The sequence below is a fragment of the Stylophora pistillata genome, chromosome 14, assembly GCF_964205215.1.
Source record: "Stylophora pistillata chromosome 14, jaStyPist1.2, whole genome shotgun sequence".
Taxonomy (NCBI): Eukaryota; Metazoa; Cnidaria; class Anthozoa; order Scleractinia; family Pocilloporidae; genus Stylophora; species Stylophora pistillata.
Genome location: NC_142532.1, coordinates 4,503,431 through 4,522,259, shown reverse-complemented (window position 1 = coordinate 4,522,259; position 18,829 = coordinate 4,503,431). Strand labels below are relative to the sequence as shown.

At 39.6% G+C, this 18,829-nt stretch overlaps 2 protein-coding genes across 2 annotated transcripts in view; one reads left to right on the top strand and one right to left on the bottom strand.

Moving 5' to 3' along the window:
* The window catches only part of LOC111346916 (uncharacterized), a 33,426-nt gene extending 16,777 nt beyond the window's left edge, over positions 1-16,649 (bottom strand). Inside the window, exons 1-11 of the mRNA XM_088745695.1 lie at positions 16,448-16,649; positions 14,967-15,131; positions 13,171-13,334; positions 11,294-11,462; positions 10,351-10,407; positions 9,438-9,499; positions 8,976-9,212; positions 6,849-6,981; positions 4,697-4,860; positions 4,081-4,305; positions 2,822-2,972 (exon numbers count right to left, since the gene is read on the bottom strand). Coding sequence (XP_088601821.1) covers positions 2,822-2,972; positions 4,081-4,305; positions 4,697-4,860; positions 6,849-6,981; positions 8,976-9,212; positions 9,438-9,499; positions 10,351-10,407; positions 11,294-11,462; positions 13,171-13,334; positions 14,967-15,131; positions 16,448-16,610 — 1,690 coding nt within the window. The 5' untranslated portion in view covers positions 16,611-16,649. The remainder of the gene's footprint in view (positions 1-2,821; positions 2,973-4,080; positions 4,306-4,696; positions 4,861-6,848; positions 6,982-8,975; positions 9,213-9,437; positions 9,500-10,350; positions 10,408-11,293; positions 11,463-13,170; positions 13,335-14,966; positions 15,132-16,447) is intronic.
* On the top strand, positions 29-2,168 carry LOC148716174 (uncharacterized). The gene is made up of 2 exons (XM_088745711.1): positions 29-257; positions 422-2,168. Exons 1-2 carry the CDS (start codon positions 206-208, stop codon positions 2,041-2,043), a joined length of 1,674 nt encoding a protein of 557 aa, XP_088601837.1. The 5' UTR covers positions 29-205; the 3' UTR covers positions 2,044-2,168.
* Positions 16,650-18,829: the final 2,180 nt, after the last annotated feature.

Genomic DNA, 18,829 nt, shown 5'->3' with positions numbered 1-18,829 from the left:
ACAATATGGCTGCTTTTGAGCATGTTGATCAGCAGGGATTTGCTAAAGCAAAGGCATAGAAAAAACCAGGAAAGATTTATTACTCGACGTTTCGGGGTCATCATGACTCCATTATCAAGAGACTAGTTTAAAAACATGCAAATAAGGAAAGGTACAAGAATAGCATAAATTAGACTGAACGGCTTAAACAAACACCTTGGCGCGGATGGAATCCGTTTGCACGTTCAGTGTTGGCTTACGCATGCGAATATACAACATTTCATTAACAAGGCAATCAAATTTGCCGTTACATTTCGTGATGACGTTGAATTGCTCGATCAAGCTATTGAAGATCTGAAAAAACGCGATGACATCGTTGTCACAAAACCGGATAAAGGGTCTGGTGTTGTTGTTATGGATAAATCTGAATATCTTCGCCTACTATCCGAAGCGTCAATAAACGATACCAGCAAATTCCGATTCGTCGACTCGGAGAGACCGAGAACCAGAGGACGACCTCCTAAGTATTACCACCCTCTCCTTCAGAAAGAAAGGGAGTTGGAAACTCTCGTTCGAAAGATTCTACCGAAATCCATTGCTGACGCTCTCCGCCCGAAAGGGTCCAGACTCGCACACTTGTATGGCTTGCCGAAGACACATAAAGAACAGTTGGCCGTGCGGCCAATACTCTCTGCTACTAACACCTACAATTACTCGCTAGCGAAATGGCTTGACGACAAATTGAAACCCCTGTCGTGCAACCAATATACAGTGACAGACACATTCCGCTTTGCTGATGAAGTACGAGGCTTCGAGATCAGGAACGGCGAAATTTTAGTTTCCTATGACGTCATCTCATTGTTTACAAATGTACCATTGGAGGAAACAATACAGATCTTAGCTGAAAAAGCCTTTGCCCAGGATTGGTTCAACGAGACGCACAGCTTGAACATCTCTAAAGCGGACCTAATCGACCTCCTCCGAGCAGCTACGAAAAACCAGCTTTTCCAGTTTGACGGTGCTTTATATGAGCAGACAGATGGAGTCGCTATGGGTTCTCCCCTTGGACCGTTGCTGGCTAACGTCTTCATGTGCTCGATTGAGGAAAACCTCGAACGACACGGTCAACTTCCGCGCTATTACCGGAGGTACGTCGATGACACCCTGACCGTAATGCCTGATAGGGTGACCGCTGGCCAGTTTCTAGACACCCTTAACTCTACCCATCCCTCCCTCCAGTTTACCATGGAAGTCGAACGGGAAGGATCCCTTCCGTTTCTAGGAACTGAACTGCTTAACCGTGCACCAAAGATTGAGAGCAAGGTCTACATCAAAAGAACCAACACGGGTCTCCTTCTGCATTTCCAGAGTCATGTTGACATTAAGTACAAGCGCAGCCTAGTTAACACCATGGTGGATCGCGCTTATCGATTATCTTCTAACTGGTCTTTCTTCTCCGAGGAATGTGACCGCCTTAGAGGGGTTTTTCATAACTTGAAATACCCAAAGCCACTGGTTGAAACTACAATCAAGCGGGTCGTTGAGAGAAGGATTTCATCTGCAGAACCCTGTCCATCACCAGACGTACCATCGGAGACTGTGAGATTAGTGTTACCCTTCAAGGACCAGTCGTCAGCTAATCATGTTAAACAACAACTGAACAGTCTAAGCTCGAAGTTAAGCGTGACTGTCCAACCAGTGTTCGTTAGCCCTAAGCTCGATCAACAGCTTAAGCAACACGAAATTAAGCCCCCTATTGTTAACCAACAATGTATCGTTTATGAATTTAAATGTAACCTGTGTGATGCAGGGTATGTGGGCTATACTCGTGGTCACTTACACGAGCGCGTAGAAGGGCACAAAAGGAAATCATCTTCTATCTACAAACACTACCACCTCCAGCACAATAGTGAAATGCCTGAACGCTTGATCGAGCAATTCAACGTCATCACGAAATGTAACGGCAAATTTGATTGCCTTGTTAATGAAATGTTGTATATTCGCATGCGTAAGCCAACACTGAACGTGCAAACGGATTCCATCCGCGCCAAGGTGTTTGTTTAAGCCGTTCAGTCTAATTTATGCTATTCTTGTACCTTTCCTTATTTGCATGTTTTTAAACTAGTCTCTTGATAATGGAGTCATGATGACCCCGAAACGTCGAGTAATAAATCTTTCCTGGTTTTTTTTTTGAGCATGTTCGACTAAATTTACGGGTAGGTTTGAAGCCCATTGAAGCTGAGTATATGAGGCTACACAGCAAAGCTGTCGTAACATGCTGTCTTACGGGACATGTTTACCACCCAAGAAAACTTAGGATTTATACCGCACCATCTCGAGGTGTTTATTGGGACCCAAAACTAACTCTCACCTAATGGAAAACACAAAAATTAGTTTGGAAAGATTTAAAAGGGACCAATGACAATAGACCAAGATAAAATTTGGATCGTTATTGGTGGAGAGCATTTAAAAGGTTTCCTGAGGTAACCCCCTTAGGTATGAATCTCCGCAAAAGCTCTTGGCCCGCTTGGTGCTCAGTATATTCTTAACGAAAAATGGCCGCCATCTTTGATTTTAATTGCAGCGGAAAACTTGAGAGAGAAAGAAATTTGTACGAAGGGGGTAAGTGACGATAAAAGATAAAGAGATAGGCCTACCGTCGAATCTAAATCCAAATTAAACATGGTCTGTTAAATAAACGGTCGCGCGCTTCTTAGCGTTAACTCTTCATGATAAGACACCTGCACTATAGGCTAAATGTACTTACTCTCTTTCAACTCCGCTAAAGAAAACGTTTACGCCAGTTGATATGCTAATATCAATGTCCAATAGTAGTACCTACCAAATGCATGACCCCATACGCTCATAGCAACGCAGCTCTCTCTTTTTTTATTGGGGGATTCTTTAATCCAGAGGTGCCTTGCGTAGATAGTTGGCATGAGTTCCACAATTGCAGCACACTGATATTTAGCTTGAAAGTCAATAATAAAATCCTAGGAGATGGTAATATGAAAAAGCAGTTATTATTTTTGTTGTTGTTGTTGTAAACATGGCCGTGCATTTCGGGGGTCTTGTGGAGTACAAAATACGGGTAGAATCGTGCCATGTCTCCCCACAGATACACGGTCACGCACGCGCGTGATATACTTTTCGCCCTGTGCTTGACTACACGTCGAGATTAAACTTGTTGAGTTATTGAAGTAAGTAAATATTCCAAAGCGAATAATTAACAACAGTTCATCGTGTTGAAGGCGAATAGTTATATTTTGATACATACTAAAAAAGTGGCATAATGTAGCACAAAAAGATGATTAGAACTCATTTACTCCTGAAACGATTCGGATGCAGATTCCACGCGAACTGCTAAGGGGTGATTAGCAAAGAATATTCGAAGTTTGAGTGGCCAATCAAAGCGAGCCTTTAACCCTGTCCATTGTTTCGTATATACTTATTTACAATTATTCGCTTTAGACTCGATCATTCGTCTCGGGGATTACTTAACAATATTCAATCAGCCTGAGGCGAAAAATTCTTAGTATTATTGCTATGGTGCAATAATACTAATAAATCTTAGTATTATAAATAATAAATCTTAGTATTATTGCTTAGTCTTAGTATTATTGCTATGGTGCGTTAAAATTCTGTCGTTATTTTATTTATTTTTGAAACCATCCCGTTACGATGGTTTGGATTAATCGTATTCGGATAAACAGCCACTTTCCACTAGTATTTATCAGGTTAATCTTATTCAATCAGCAAAAACTTCACATCCTACTTTTGAAGAGTCTTACGCCAAACTTAGTGGCATCTTTTATGCATGTTCTTCAGAACTGAATCGAATTTTCTTCTATTGCGGTTATCACTTCCTGCGTAACATGGATAAAACTCGAGGCAGGCATATTTAGATTTAGTGCCACTGCTCTAATCACCCCGCTCGAGGTGCTTATGGTGAGATGTGACGCAATCCTCAACTACTCAGAGCGCGTGCATCTTTATAGTCGCCGCAGCTATTATGGTAAACCGAGGTATTCTAGATTTTAGACATTTTGTCTCCTTGTTACAGCTAATCAAACTTAGTTAAGAGTCAGTAATGTCATGCACCTCCATGATCCTGTCGTCCACTTGGTTGTATGTTCCAAAAGGACTCCAGAGTTTTCCATCAAGGCTTGAAGACAGAATCAGACGAAGCGGTGACACGTCTTCGAGGCATTTCACAGATGGGCCTACTCTCTTTGTTTTTCCAAGAAATAAAATTCGCATGACAGAAAGCGGCTGTTTCATGTCAATGCGAAGAAAAACGGAACTATGTTTAGGTGCAGTACGGCTCTGTTGAATGGAACACAAAATGATATCAGAAAGCTACTCTGAGCTACACGGATATGCTGCTTGCCTGTTTTTCTGTCTGTCTGTACGACTGTCTGTCTGTCTGTTTGCTTGCCAGTCTCGCTGTTTGTCTGACTGTTCGCTTGTCATGGTCTGTCTTTCTACCCCTCGCTCTGTCCTTTTTTCTGTTTACCTATTTGCCATCCTATTTGTGTATTTAGCTGTTTCTATCTGTTTGCCCACACGTCTCCATCTCTTTCTGTTCCTCTATCAGCTGTACCATTAAATTTAAACTTATAAAATATATTTTGCAAGTTTCCTCTCTCCCTGTTCGTCTGTCATTTGCTTGTCTAGCTAACAGCATCAGTAGTCTTAAACAGAATAAAATCCTTACCGTACAAAACAGACTTTGTCCAGGTTCAATAAATGCAAGTTTATTGCGATCTTTCAGCTTATTTTTGTTGATAGTCGCCCTATAGAGTTGTATGTGGCCTAAGTCGCGATTGTAAGTGTGTTGTGAGGATGGATGAGCCCACGTTCCGAAAGACTCCATTTCATCTGCACATTTGATAGAATAAAAAAAAAAAACTGGTGTTATTTTCTAGGGAGCTCTGACACCGCGCTATACGTACACCTATTAGGCGGGAAAAAAGAATGTCATCAATGGCCAATCTGAAAATCGACATCTTATTGTGTGAGGCATTCATCACTCGAAACATTGTGATCAACATTTGATAAGACAAAATAGAAACAAATTGATAGTTCATGAATAAATAATCAATCGATGGTTAAGCCATAGACTACACTTTTGATCGGCTTATTGGTGTCATAACCCACGTGGGATTTGGAAGAACAAGAGGAAAGTTTGTAAATTTTCTGACTCTGCCGTTGCAATAAATCATAGGTTTTCGACCAATCAGCTTCCATTTCTATTTCAGTTACGTGGTAAATGGAATGAAAACCAACAGCATCGGGAGAAGGCAGAACAAAGGGTGCTCCATAGGTCTTAGGCAAGCTTTGCGAAGGGTGTTTTTTTCCGCATTTTTTTTTTAAGTTTACACTTACTAGTAAGAAAAATAGTATACAATTTAATTTGCGAAAAATCATATATGGCAGTAGATTTGTCACTTTAAGTACGATATTATACATGTTTTTTCAGATGATCTTTCTTCAACGAACCCCGTATTTAGAAGATACGGAAACCAAGCTACAATTACATGAAATCTATATCAAACATATAGTCAGCATGATAAGAAAGTCTAGGTTAATTTAGAACCGACTTCCGTCCGAGACTTTGTTATTTGACTTCGAAAAATTTACTCCGAAAATGTTTTCTGTGTGGGAAAAGTGGTCGGAAATTAATCTCTTGACGCGCGTTTTTGTCTCATTGGCTGCTCGGGTGTGAATAGCACTTGGTATTCACTTCCGAACTAGCCAATCAGCGCGCGCGAAAGGTACTACTCACTTGTGTGAAATACACTCATCATAATTACCTCGAATTACACTCGAACGTGACTGATTATCACCAGCCCGATTTGAATACTAATAGGAAAATGAAATGGGACAGTGTACGCGTCAAGGCATTGTAATTGAACAAAACGCGATTTTGTGTGACTCTCCTTTAACGAATTGGACTCTACTCAGTCCTATTAGCTTTACTTATCACCTAAGGTTCCCCCGTAAAAATGCTGCGAACCAGAGATGTGTTGTTTGATGATAATAGGGATCTTAAGCAAACCACGATGGCGACGGCAATGAGGACGTGGCAAAACAAAAGATTTAATAAGCAGAACAATAGCAAGCACGTGCGTTTTAAAACTTTGTACATTTTTTAGCCGTCCTTTGCAAAACAACAAGGTGAAATCACCAAAATTTTCGTCGTCTGAGAGCGGAAACCGCGACGGCAAATTATTGTAATTTCCATTTGGAACTCAACGCGGCTAATATACGTTATGCTGAGGTTGAGGTGTGGCTCCGTTAGAGACGGTAAACACATGCAGCCATTTTCAAAATTCTAGTTAAAGCCGAAATCAATTTTTTAATCGACGTCTTCCCTGGCGTTACCGTCCCGACTGCTTAAGGTCCCTAATAGCGGCAACGGTATGTTGTGAAGCTTTTCGTCATGCGATCCAATGACACTTAGCAGGTAATCCTATAGTCAATATCGCCTGAATGTTTTAATTTTTTGTACACTTTAGACACTGTTTCAGTTTTTCTAACGAATCTTTGTTATAGAACGGGTCGAAGCCAGCTCTTTGACTCATTATATGCATTTTCAGAGTTCTAGAAGGAAGCGAACCTAGTGATTTGACGCTACGGGATTTATCAGTGTTGTTACTTTATATTTGTTATCTAAGAACCAGATAGTATGTCGCAAAGAAAGTTCCATTTTTGTTTCAAACTTTGTAAGAATCCATCTCGAAAGTCTAGAAAAAATTGTAGACCCAGGCCTACGGGGCTACAGGCTGGCTACGCCCCAGGCAGAAGACTTTCAGGTTGTTAGTACTTGTGCAATCGATGGATCTTTCCTGCAAGAATTTACTTACCTGAACAACCAAACAGGTCTAGTCTAATGCAAGTGCGCCAGTACGGCAGGTTATTGGTTGGAATTCTCACATATCTTGTTCCAAACATTAAATTTGCGAACGAAATCCTTTTTGATCGAGAGCTTTCCGGTTGCTATGAAGAAAAAACAAAGTTGAATACTTTACTGAAAGTTAGTTGGACATTTAGTGTGGTACGGTTAGTGGAATGATCTTGGATAGAAAAAGGAAAAAGATTACTGGATCAAAGGAAGAAAATGAGATAAAAAGAGAGAAATTTGAGAAAAGGGAGAGATATGGGGAGAGAAAGAAATGAGAGGAATAGAAAAAGAGAATATTGGGTAAGATGGTTGATTGAAACTACGCAGAAACGAGTAATGAAGCAGAAGAAATAGGAAGGCGATGGGCAAAAATGATTGGATGGAAGTAGATTTAATTAAAAAAAAAAGTAGGAAAAGGACGAACTAGTCTGAGAACAGTTTGATTGGACATTGAAAAGCCTGCTCGTCTTTACCTTTGGCAATTGAATGCCTAAAATCGAGTTAGCTCAAGTCAGATTCCCATTCAGAATCGTTCTGTTTTTTGTTTTTTTGTTTTTGTATTTGTTTCTTTTTTTTTATGGGAAAAGGTTGATTTAGCAGTGCCTGCATGCCTTTACTTAATCTCTTAGTGATAAAAATAAAATCCTTCCCCCCTCTCACTTGTTATTATTTCCCTAAATCATAGCTTTTCAAGGTAGGGGTAGGGGTGCTCTTTCGTAACTGCCGTAGCTCTCGAAAAACGAGTGGTGAGGCTCATATGTTATGTCCTTGGGTTAAACACTTTACTGCTAAAATGCCACTCTCCGCTCAGGAGAATAAATGGTACCATGACACAAAGTGTCAAGGAAACCTTAAGGATCATTTACGGTTACCGATAATAGACTAATGGTATAGCTGGTAGTGCTGGCATATTTCCCGTGAGCAAGATGAAGCGAATTCTATGTTCTCATGGGCAATTCGAGCAAGCATAAGCCCATTCGTGCCCGCTTGAGATTGCCTGCTTGATCCCGTGCAATTAAACAAATCCTCGTAAAGTTTGTGTAGTTCCCTATCTTAATTTAACTGAAGTTTTGACGATCACTGTTCATCACTGTGAACCAATGAAATTACGCTATTTTTTCATTTGTGAAATGAAAAACGAGCACACGCCATTACAGTTACCTTTCTTTTCCAGCGCACGAACATAAGTAAGTCATTCTTGATTCTTATTAAAAGTGAAATCTTTTTGCTATATGATAAATTCTTCATTGATCAAGTTCGACTGCGTCTCGGTCCATAAAAACGCAAAAGGAAAACTGTGCTAACCGCCCCCCGGCTAGCTCAATTGGTTAGAGCGCCGGATTGTGTTGTGTAGATGGTCGAGGGTTCGAGCCCCGGCCTGACCAATACTCATGGTCTTAAAATAATTGAGGAGAATTTGCTACCTTTCTATATAATATCAAGAAATGGATAGATATTCTAGTCTTCTCGGATAAGGACGAATAAACCGTAGGCCCCGTCTCCTGCAGGGTTAGGGGTAGGAGACGTTAATTTCCCGCGCACGAGATTACTGTGTGGTGGATGTCCTCCCCTGGGGTGGGATGGGTGGGTGTTACAGGGCCCCATTTAAACCAGCTATGCTGAACTGGGCTACCCTGTCTAAATATCCGTAAATACATACATACCATACAACCATCTCGACTTCACGCTTCGTGAGATAAGCTCCAGAAGCTGGACTATTTGGTTATAAAGGGCTTGTTTTACAGGTAGGTAAGGTAACCTGTCCACCCGTGGTCGAAAAACCCGCGTTTAGATACAATCTTACGACCTCGTGATCCCGGGGGGAAGTTTCTAGAGTTTGTTGAAGCGTTTGCAAATCTAACATGTACACAACCGCCACTGTGCAGGTTACTCTACCTTGAGACGGCACACCGGACAATCCGTCTAGACGGGTTACCCCACCTATCATATAAACGTGATCAAGATAGAGTAGGAGATTGCATGGATAGGCGGTTTACCACACCCAGGTGGTTTACCTCACCTATCTAGGATCCCTCACCTCCATGTAAACAGATATGATTGCAAAGCGACCATAATGAGATGGACTTACCCTTATGCTTTTCCAAGACACTCTGTCCTCACTGAATCGAAGTTTTGTATAACTCATATATTGGCTCCACTTTTCATCTATTCCTGAAAATAAAACAACTTCCGCCCTCGTGATGTACCTGCGATAGAGCAGGTCGACTTCTAGCCAGTCGGGTTCGTGGTGTCTGTAAGTAAGAGCGTACACACACCATTTTCTCTCCGAGCCCTTCCCATCCTCTCCGTAATTATTTATGTATGGCTGTGAGAAAGAAAAAATGAGCCACTTTACGGTTGTGTGCTTGGTTGTCAAAGTAAATTACTTTTGAGAGGTTAGACATCGTGAAAACTGTCCACGTGGTGAAGATTGAGCTGCGCGACAAACCAACTAACGGCTGCAAAAAGACTTACAATAAATTATTATTAAATAATTAGTTACTCATTAGTCAATTCATGATTATTAAGTTATTATTTAAGGTTTACTTACCGCTGAATTGAGAGTTATCTGCCAATACTGAACGTAAATGGGATAGATGTAATGACAATCAACTACAATCAGGAAAAAAATGTTTGAGTCGTTTTGAATCAATGATGAAACAAACACAGATTGATATCAACATTAGGAAACAAAGGCCACGTTCAATACAAGGTCTCGGTGGCTGAGGACCGGGGAGGGGCACATTGGTACGAGAAAGGCCAATGGCACGCAAAAGCTCGTATGTAGGGACCAGTCTTTTTTATTAACGAGGGGGGAGACATTGTATCATTCTTACGACCCCCCCTTTAGTGGTAGTTGATCGACAGTTTATTTTCTATAGCCACCCCTTATACTCTAGATGAACAACTGATCTCCTTTGTTCTCTCCTGAAAACCTGACGTTTCGAGCGTTAGCCGTTCGTCATCGCTCTGACGAAGGGCTAACGCTCGAAACGTCAGCTTTTTAACTCTTAACGGTGGCCAATTTATAATTTCAACTTAGTTGATATTACAAAATTACCTTGTTACCCCCACCGACGCAGCACTACAGTTTCTTTAGAAACTTACCTCCTTCATTCTCCTGAAAACCGTTTGTTCCCCTCCAAAAATTCTTCCTTTCCCTCCCCCCCCCCCCCTCGCGATAGATAATAGCTGGTCAATTAGGGGCTTTTGCAGGGTAAAGAGAAAACTTTTTGTGCTCCATATTCAAAGAGGAAAACCACGGCTTTCGTAAATTTTTCTCCTGCCCAAAATGGAACGGGACTTGTTACCAATTCAAAGAAGTATGGCTGACACTTTAATGAATTTGGTGGGCAGCAAGCAATCAGTACTGAGTGCAAGAAGTTGGCTAAAGTTTCAACTTCCATGTGTTATATCTAAACTTTTAGACTTAAAAAAAAAGAACCAGAGAGCGTTTTACTTACCTATGCTAATGAATCTATTTGTTTTTGCAATGATTTGTTTGTTTTTCAAGGCCCATGCTACAAGAAACAAGAGATAAATAACATGAAGAAACGAAGGAAGTCGCTGACGGAGATAGGCCAAAGGTAGGAAATAACCGTAATTTATGTATATAGTTCAATGTAGGAATCTTTCCAATTTTTTTAGATTTTGTTTCTGCTTGCATTGGTTTAAGAGAACTGTAACTGATAACTAACTCTGGAACCGAAAGAGCCGTTAAAGGGTTTGTGCATGCCCATATTACGAACTTTCTCCAGCTCTGGTGTGAAACCATAACAACACTAATAGTGAAATAAGGAGGATTTGAAATATTAGAAAGTTGCACAGTTTTCTTTCTAGGTCAAAGGTAATACGAAAAATTAACCTTTTGTAATATACCGTCCTTCGAGAGGCGCACACACACGCAAAAAAAACGTTTGCACACCATACTCATATCCTTATCCGATAGTCAATGTTACGTCATATTTGTAGATATGCTTGCTAGGCTGTGTGTATTCACGTGCAGCGCATGTGATTTCAAATGAACCAATAACGTCCACAGACTTTAACCTTGACATTGAAAATTGAAGTGGACACTTTCGTTTACTCTTAGCTTGTTTTTCTCTCTCAGAGCTGGATAGTTTTTTTCTCTCCTTCAACGCAATTTTTTAATTTATTTTTCTTTGGAATTCAAGAAGTTTCCGAAATTTCTCTTTTAGCAAAATGTTGTAGTTAACTTAAAAAGAGTTATTTACATAATTTAAAACAGAGTTGGACTCATTCCTCCCCTTCCGAGAAAGGATATTTGACAGAATTGAAGGTAGACATAAAAGCTTTTAATTTTTTTGAAATTGTTACCAGTTTTCAGTCCCCCAGCGGAGGATCACAACCCTTCCTTGAAAGCTCTTGTGCGATTCCACCACTCACCTGACTCACAGCCGTACAACTCAAGACTCAAACACTGGCGTTCGCGCCAAGCATGAAGCTTCATACGGAAAAACCGCGCATGAAGAAGTGGGTCGAAAGACTGGTAACCAGCTCTGGCTTTATAGTCGTTTTTTCGAACAGATTTGTGTTCCCGGATGCTGTGAAAATGCTGGAATGAAACAAAAGGTATGTAAAATTTGAGGAAGACATTTTCTCATGCTTTTACTGAGTCTCTATGACTTGAGCTTTCGATAAGATTGATCGAGGGGTCAGTTAGTTGCTCTCAGCTTTTAGCACCATTAATGTTTTAGTTTTAATTAGTTTAGTTTCTTAGCTTCGCCGACAGGCAGGGGCACCGTAACAGCTTGCGCCAATTGCTGCGGGCCCAGTAAACCCACCCATCCCAGCCCAGGAAGGGACATCCATCACACAGTAATCTCGTGCGTGGGAAATTAACGTCTCCTACCTCTAACCCTGCAGGAGACGGGACCTCCATTTATTCGTCCCTATCCGAGAAGACTAGAATATGTAACCATTTCTTGATGTTATAGAAAGGCAGCATATTCTTCTAAATTGTTTTAAGATCTTGAGTGTTAGTCCGGCCGGGGCTCGAACCCTCGACCTCCCCCGCACAACAGTCCAGCGCTCTATCCATTGAGCTAACCGGGAGGTGGTTAATCTAGATAGTCAAGTTAAAAAATCATGAAGTGACAGTGCGAGACACTGGGAGTCAAGTATTTTCAGCTTTTAGCACTGTCAATCTATATATTAAAGTTCAAAAATCATCAAGAAGGGAATGTTTGAGTCATTAGGAGTCAATGTCTTTCAGCTTTTATCACTGTTAATCTATTTAGTCAAGTTGAAAAATCATCAAGGAGCGAGTGACCGTTTGAGACAGTGGGATTCCATTGCTTTCAGCTTTTAGCAGTGTTAATCTATATAGTCTAGTTGAATAATCATCAAGAAATAACTGTTTGGGACATTGGAAGTCCGACCATTGCTTTTAGCTCTGTAAATCTATATAGCCAAGTTGAACAATCATCAAGAAGTGACTGTTTGGGACATTGGGAGTCTACTGCTTTTAGCTTTTAGCACTGTAAATCTATATAGCCAAGTTGAACAATCATCCAGAAATGACTGTTTGGGACATTGGGAGTCCGACCATTGCTTTTAGCTTTTAGCACTGGAAATCTATATAGCCAAGTTGAAGAATCATCAAGAAGTGACTATTTGAGACCATGAGAGTCTATTGTTTGAACCTTTTATCACTGTTTATTTATATAGTTAAAGTTTAATCGTCGTCAAGAAGTTACTGAGACATTGGGAGTCCACTTTTTTCAGCTTTTAGCACTGTTTATCTATATCGTCAAGTTGAATCAATAATACATATTTTCTTTACATCTTTTGTTGTTGAAAACATATTCCCTTTCCTCAGTCAAGCGAAACCGTGTAAAAGAAGTGCAAGGTAGCAGTATTGATTACTATTTTTGTTTGTAAAGATCAGATAAACCGGATAACGAACGTAGCGGAGCAGAGTGGGTACTTAAGAGGGAATTATTTTCGTTCGGTTTTTTTTCGTCGAATTGTCATTGAAAGCATTTTTTTGTTTGTTTGTTTGTTTGCTTTTTTTTGGTAGGAAGGTCATTGACCTCAAGAAAAAATGTCGTAGTAAGAGAACGAGAACCCAACACCAACGCAACCTTCTTGAGGCGTCAAATGCGAACATCAAACCTGAACAAGAGCGGTGAAGGATGGAGGAGGAGGAGGGGGGGTGAGTTGAAGATAAGGGGGGTGGTGAGTTAAGGGAGATCTCTCTTCTCACCGCCTATCCTTGTAACCTATCTAGAGAAGAGATGTAATGATTAGAATCTTTTTACCCGAGGGTTGCCATGTTCATCCTTTATCACGGTCCATAGTCGGCCATCTGGACTGAATTCCACGCTATAATGAGTCACTCTCCACTTCCATTCCGAATCGGCTCTTCGACTGACACGCCAATCCCATCCCTCTATTAGAGCACCTGATATAAGTTTCATTGCTCCTAAAAAAAAGACAAGGGTGTCCAAATATCAATAATAGCCACGATGATAACAATAACAACTACTAACAGCCTTGAACGAGAATGATATATGGTGATAATACTAACAGTGATAACACTGGTATCGCTAATACTAAAAGTGTCTAATAATAACTGTATGATGCAAAAGAAATTAAGTAACTATGATATAGAATCGCATAGTTGAAATAAAATCTTACATTCTGATTGGTCAACGAAGCGAGGTATTTAGCGTGGAATTGCGAGTTCAAAACGAGGCTAAGTGATATTGTTTCGCATCTCTTGTTTCAGGATAAAAACAAACAATATAATTGCTGTTTTCTCTTTTTTTCTTATTTTGTAATCAATCATGCGATTCAAGGAAAATGCAATATACCTGACTCGTAAATTCCGCGCTGAATCGCACTTGAAAACCAATATCGCACTCATCACCTCGCGACTCGTGCGTTTAATCGTTAAGTAATGAATTTTCCTATAGTAGTAGTGAAATTGATTGGAAGAAGGAAGAAAACCGTTGTTTTGAAACGATAATTCTTAAAGCTTGTTTGAGTAACAAATTTGATTTGACATCAGTCCGACCTAGCTTATTTTAAAGTTCAACAGTTCGTTTTTCGGGTCCGATTGTTGACCTACGATACACGACTTTTTATCCGTAGAACCGAGTGAAGACCGAGTGTCTTCCGACGAGTCTTTGATTGCCCCGAAAAATCCTGATCTGACCTCATTTCGGGTCCGATTGTTGACCTACGATACACGAATTTTTATCCGTAGAACCGAGTGAAGACCGAGTGTCTTCCGGCGAGTCTTTGATTGCCCCGGAAAATCCTGATCTGACCTCATTTTGGGTCCGATTGTTGACCTACGATACACGACTTTTTTTCCGTAGAACTGAGTGAAGACCGAGCGTCTTCCGGCGAGTCTTTGACTACCCAAATCCTGATCTGACCTCATTTCCAGAAATTTTTCAGTATATCGACCGCGAAGTTAAGATGGCACGAAGTTTTAGCATTTTACATTGCTACTTTGGGCAACATTCGAAGCTCATGTAAGCTTATTTGAAAATCTTCGTCGCCGAGCACTTCACATATGTTTAACTTAGGAAAAGCTGGCATTTATGTGTAAGTTAACATCTGAATTCCATGTTGCCGGGCTTCTGTTCAGTAATATATTACAGATGACTTCGCAAAGTTATAACTACAACAAAAAGAGTAGCAGACGAGGCGCAACTGAAAACTTCTCTGATATTCTCACTACATCTTGACATCTCTAATCTGATACTGAACAGACACATGGCAACGTGGAACCAATGGGCCGGTTATTCAAACAAAGTTAGCCGTTGTGTAACAAAACCGTGTCTTAAACTATATTCATTTTAGTCGAGCCTTTTATCTGAACATTTATTTTTGTGAACAGCGTCAATAAGGCCGACAATAACTGAGGCCCATGCTGCGGTTTGGGTTAGACCTTGATTAAATGACTGGCTTAGTGTGTTTTGTGATAAGAAAGCAAAATTTTGTTAATTATGACGTCAACTAGGCGTCTGTCCTCTTATACCATAAGCAAGAACCAATCAGAATGCGTGTATCATTCAGCTATCAATATGAGCAGTAATCTTACCCAGGTCTACTTGGACCCATTCCTTCAAGGTTTTGTCCTTAACGCACCAAGGGACACTCTCATTTACAACTCGGCGACGGTCTCCAAAATGATAATGTTCAGAGGAAACTTGGATTTGTCGTCCGGGGTCGAAGTCCTCGCTCCTCAACAGTGGCTTCATGCAGTCTGTAGCCAACAGATAAGAAAAAAATATTTCATCAAGTAGAAAGAATATCGTGTTTTGTAAATTAGCTAGCAGATCAAAACCACTGGATCAAATGATTGGTTTGCGAGTCACTGACGTAACAAAATGTCTTGCAATGATAGTCTTGTTTAGTAATTGTTTTTGATCATTGGAAGACTAAGTTTTTTTTGTTTTATTCTATTAATAAATGCTTTTTTTTTCACTTTGAAAATTATTCTCTAAAAGTCCAAGGAAGTCAGTTATCTGTTCTGTTTCTTTTTTTTTTTTTTTCGTTATTTGCTTTTTTTTTTTCGCCAAAGACGAGCATAGTCAAACCTTTAATGAGCGGTTGAAGTGATTGCAAAACGTACTACCCTATGCACTAGATAGAGATTTATCCATTGCTTATCGATATTCAACCTTCGAACAGCTAGGGCCAGAATAGTATTACTGCAAACACATTTTGACCACGGTTTACGTATACGTACTATGAGTGAAAAAAGATTTGTTGATAGTTTGCAAGTCATATACTGGGTTCTTGGGTAATAAAAAGAACAAAAAAAGGAAATTCATCGAATAATGAAAACCATTTATTGTCATAAAGAATGACCGTGCAAATTTTATTTTAATGGTAAACTCGTTGCGTAATTTCTTAAAATCAAAAAATGAGGGTCTCAATGGAGTGATGGATTTTACGGCTAAGGGTGATAATTTTACATCTACATCTACATTCACATTTTAATACGTCGGTAAAGTCGTTAGATATCAAACCAACGTTAAAAATAACAACAATCGAAATAATATCTACCAGTTTAAGGTTTCACATTAAAATACTTGGAAATCTTGAGTTCTAAAAGTCTCTAGAGAGATGCTTTGAACAATATCTTTCGGAAGTTTGTTCCATATCCTGAGGGTGCGTGGAAAGAAGGAATAAAAATATACTTTCTTTGTGGCTTTTATATTAAAAAATTTTGGCCATTGTAGGGCGGACAGTTCATTTCTTTCCTTTGTAGTAATTAGAATTATTAGCTAAAAAGATTACGGTAACCTTTTCCACGATTAATGGTTAAAATTTGTCAATTTTACGACTAACGGCTAGATTTGTTTTGCCGTTTTACGGTTAACGGTCAAACCCACTGAACCCATCTTAAACTATCTATCTGCGTTAGCTCCCTATAACAATGGCCCTTGCGATTACTTCGATTATAGTCTTACGACAGTCCGTTGGAGAAGCGCGCTATTATTACTGCTCAAAAACTGATCACAATTTCTCTCTCTTTCTGTTTTTTTTTTTCTTTTTTTTTGATTTTGTACTTACATGGTGTGTCTTTCTTAATCATCGGAATCCAAAACTCAGCATCGATGACAAGAGGAAATGGATGAAATAGTAAAAGGAAAATGATGTGTAGTAATGTGCACATGATGACAATGAAAAACGCAACGACGTTTTGTTTTTGAAATGAGCAACAAAAGGTTACCATCGCAACGAAATAAACGATACCTGACCGCGCGCGCTCAATAATTGTGGAATGTAAGAAGGGGTGACGAGAGAAACAAGAAATTATTTGACCGCGCAGCATGTTTTGATAAATGTTAAAAGAAATTATTTTGTAAAAACAGTCGTAAGTTCAATTTCGAAAAAGAGAAACGAGATTAATAAATTGTACATAAACTTAGCATTAAAGAAGACTTCGAAATTCCTTTATATTTCAGAAACTGAGAGGGGATTAGTTTTACGGGAATTCAATTCAACTCCATAAAGGAACGTTAAGCGTACACGAAAGTGCCTGCATGCATTAACAGGGGATAAAAACTAGAGAAAATTTGAAAGGTAAATGCCGTATAAAATTTTCTATCGCTCTCACTTGAACTGTTTGGTCACTCATTCCACGCGACTAAATATAAGAATTAATTTGGATATATCAACAAAGTTGAAATGGTATTATTTAAATATAAAAATATTCTCAAGCTTATTAGAAAAACAAAGTATCGTAGAGCGATCATGTTTCCTGTTGTTTAACAATTATTTACCGTAGTTGAGGTGAATAGCACTTGCTATTCACTTCCCAACTGCCAGTCAACGCGTGTGGTATATATACTAAAATTACTTATTCACTGGTATAAATATATCTCACATAATTCTATAGTGCATTTGTCACGTTTTGCCACAGGATCATGAGTGATGCGTTGACCTGTTCAACTGAAGTCAAGTGGTACATGCAAATTTCTGCATCTCATATGCGCATGTCTATAAAAAGATAAGCACAAAGGCTATTTTCTAAAGGTCGTAGAAAGATCTTCGAGACACTTATCTTAGAGATTAGAGCGCGAAAAAGGTAAAAGAAAACGGTAGGCAAAAAAACAGTTTGATTTTGATGGTCAGAGTACCATGTTCAGAGTACCATTTTGGATCGTTTCGATTGATTTAGTCTTCTCACAGTCAATTTCACCGTTGAGCTCACTACAAATTAATTGTTTTAAATCATAATTCGTCCAACAATCTGAATCGTAGGTCGTTGTTTTAGCCTCTGTTTTAAACAACTTGTACTTGTGAATTCAAACTCACTTCCTCCATATGCAAGTAGAACGCGTGGGGACACTTGTCAGAGGGGTGTAATTTATTCTACCTCTTAGATTCAGTTATTTTAAAAGTGCTATTCACGAGTTTTCGAACTAATTCAAGAACTCGTTGTTACTTTAAGCCCAAATTTCCTCATACCGTACCTTTTACATAAAAAAAAAACTTGGGTTCTCGTAATTACTGGAAGGAATAGAGAGCTTGTGTTGTCCTAAACGCTGCACAGTGATCAGTCGCAACGCTTGCATGACTTTGAAAGTAAATTACTTGTTGGTACCTGAAAGACACGACGAAAGCGGTTGTCTACGGTTGTATACTGAATTTAATATTATTGCTTGCGCATTTTTGGTAGTCTTCACACGTGGTTTGTCGAGCACAGTGGTTAAACACAGCGCATACAGAAGAGTTTAAAAACAATCACACTGATTTAAGGACACGTGCATAGCGTAAATTGAGGAAGAAAAGGTTAAAATTCCCACTCTTCCAATTCGTAGGACAAATGAAAGATGGATTTTGGACAAAGGTTAATTTGGGGTCTAGTGTTATTGTGAAATATACCAAATGATTTAATGCGGACGCTTCGTTTCGGTGATGAAGACGAATGACAGAACTTTTCGCTACCCCTTCTGAGCAGTTCTTCCCGGTCTACTGCCTGCAATAACCATAGAGCTGCTATATATAGTCACAAAAATTTTGTGTGGCTCTGCTTCTGGGTTTTTTTTTTCTTTTTCACACATTCCCCTTGGTGTTTACCAGCAACTCCACGATGAACACAACAAAGAGTAACTGCTGCCAGCACGGCCAAACTAGCGGACGACTACATCGCACCACTCTGTACAGTGTAAAATAATAACGAGTGTAAACAATGGAAGCAAAAGTGGGTAAAGTCTTGTTAAAGTCTCGGCCTTAGAATTTTTCTTAACTGCGAAAAACTTCGTTTCTCTTAGGCTCTCCGTGTTTACAATTGCAAATCATCCATCTAAGTGTGCATGCACGATCGTTTGACCGCTGTAGCTGCGAGGGAAGGATTTCCTGTGTTGACAAAAACGTGTGTAAGTTCTTTTATCTGAGGACAATTTTAATTGATATACCGAATATTTTAAACATCGGAGGAACTGAAAC

Coding starts and splice junctions, on each gene's coding strand:
- LOC148716174 (XM_088745711.1), top strand. CDS start 206: ATGGAATCCGTTTGCACGTTCAGTGTTGGCTTACGCATGCGAATATAC. Junction 258..421: donor ACGCATGCGAATATACAACA/TTTCATTAACAA, acceptor ATCTTCGCCTAC/TATCCGAAGCGTCAATAAAC.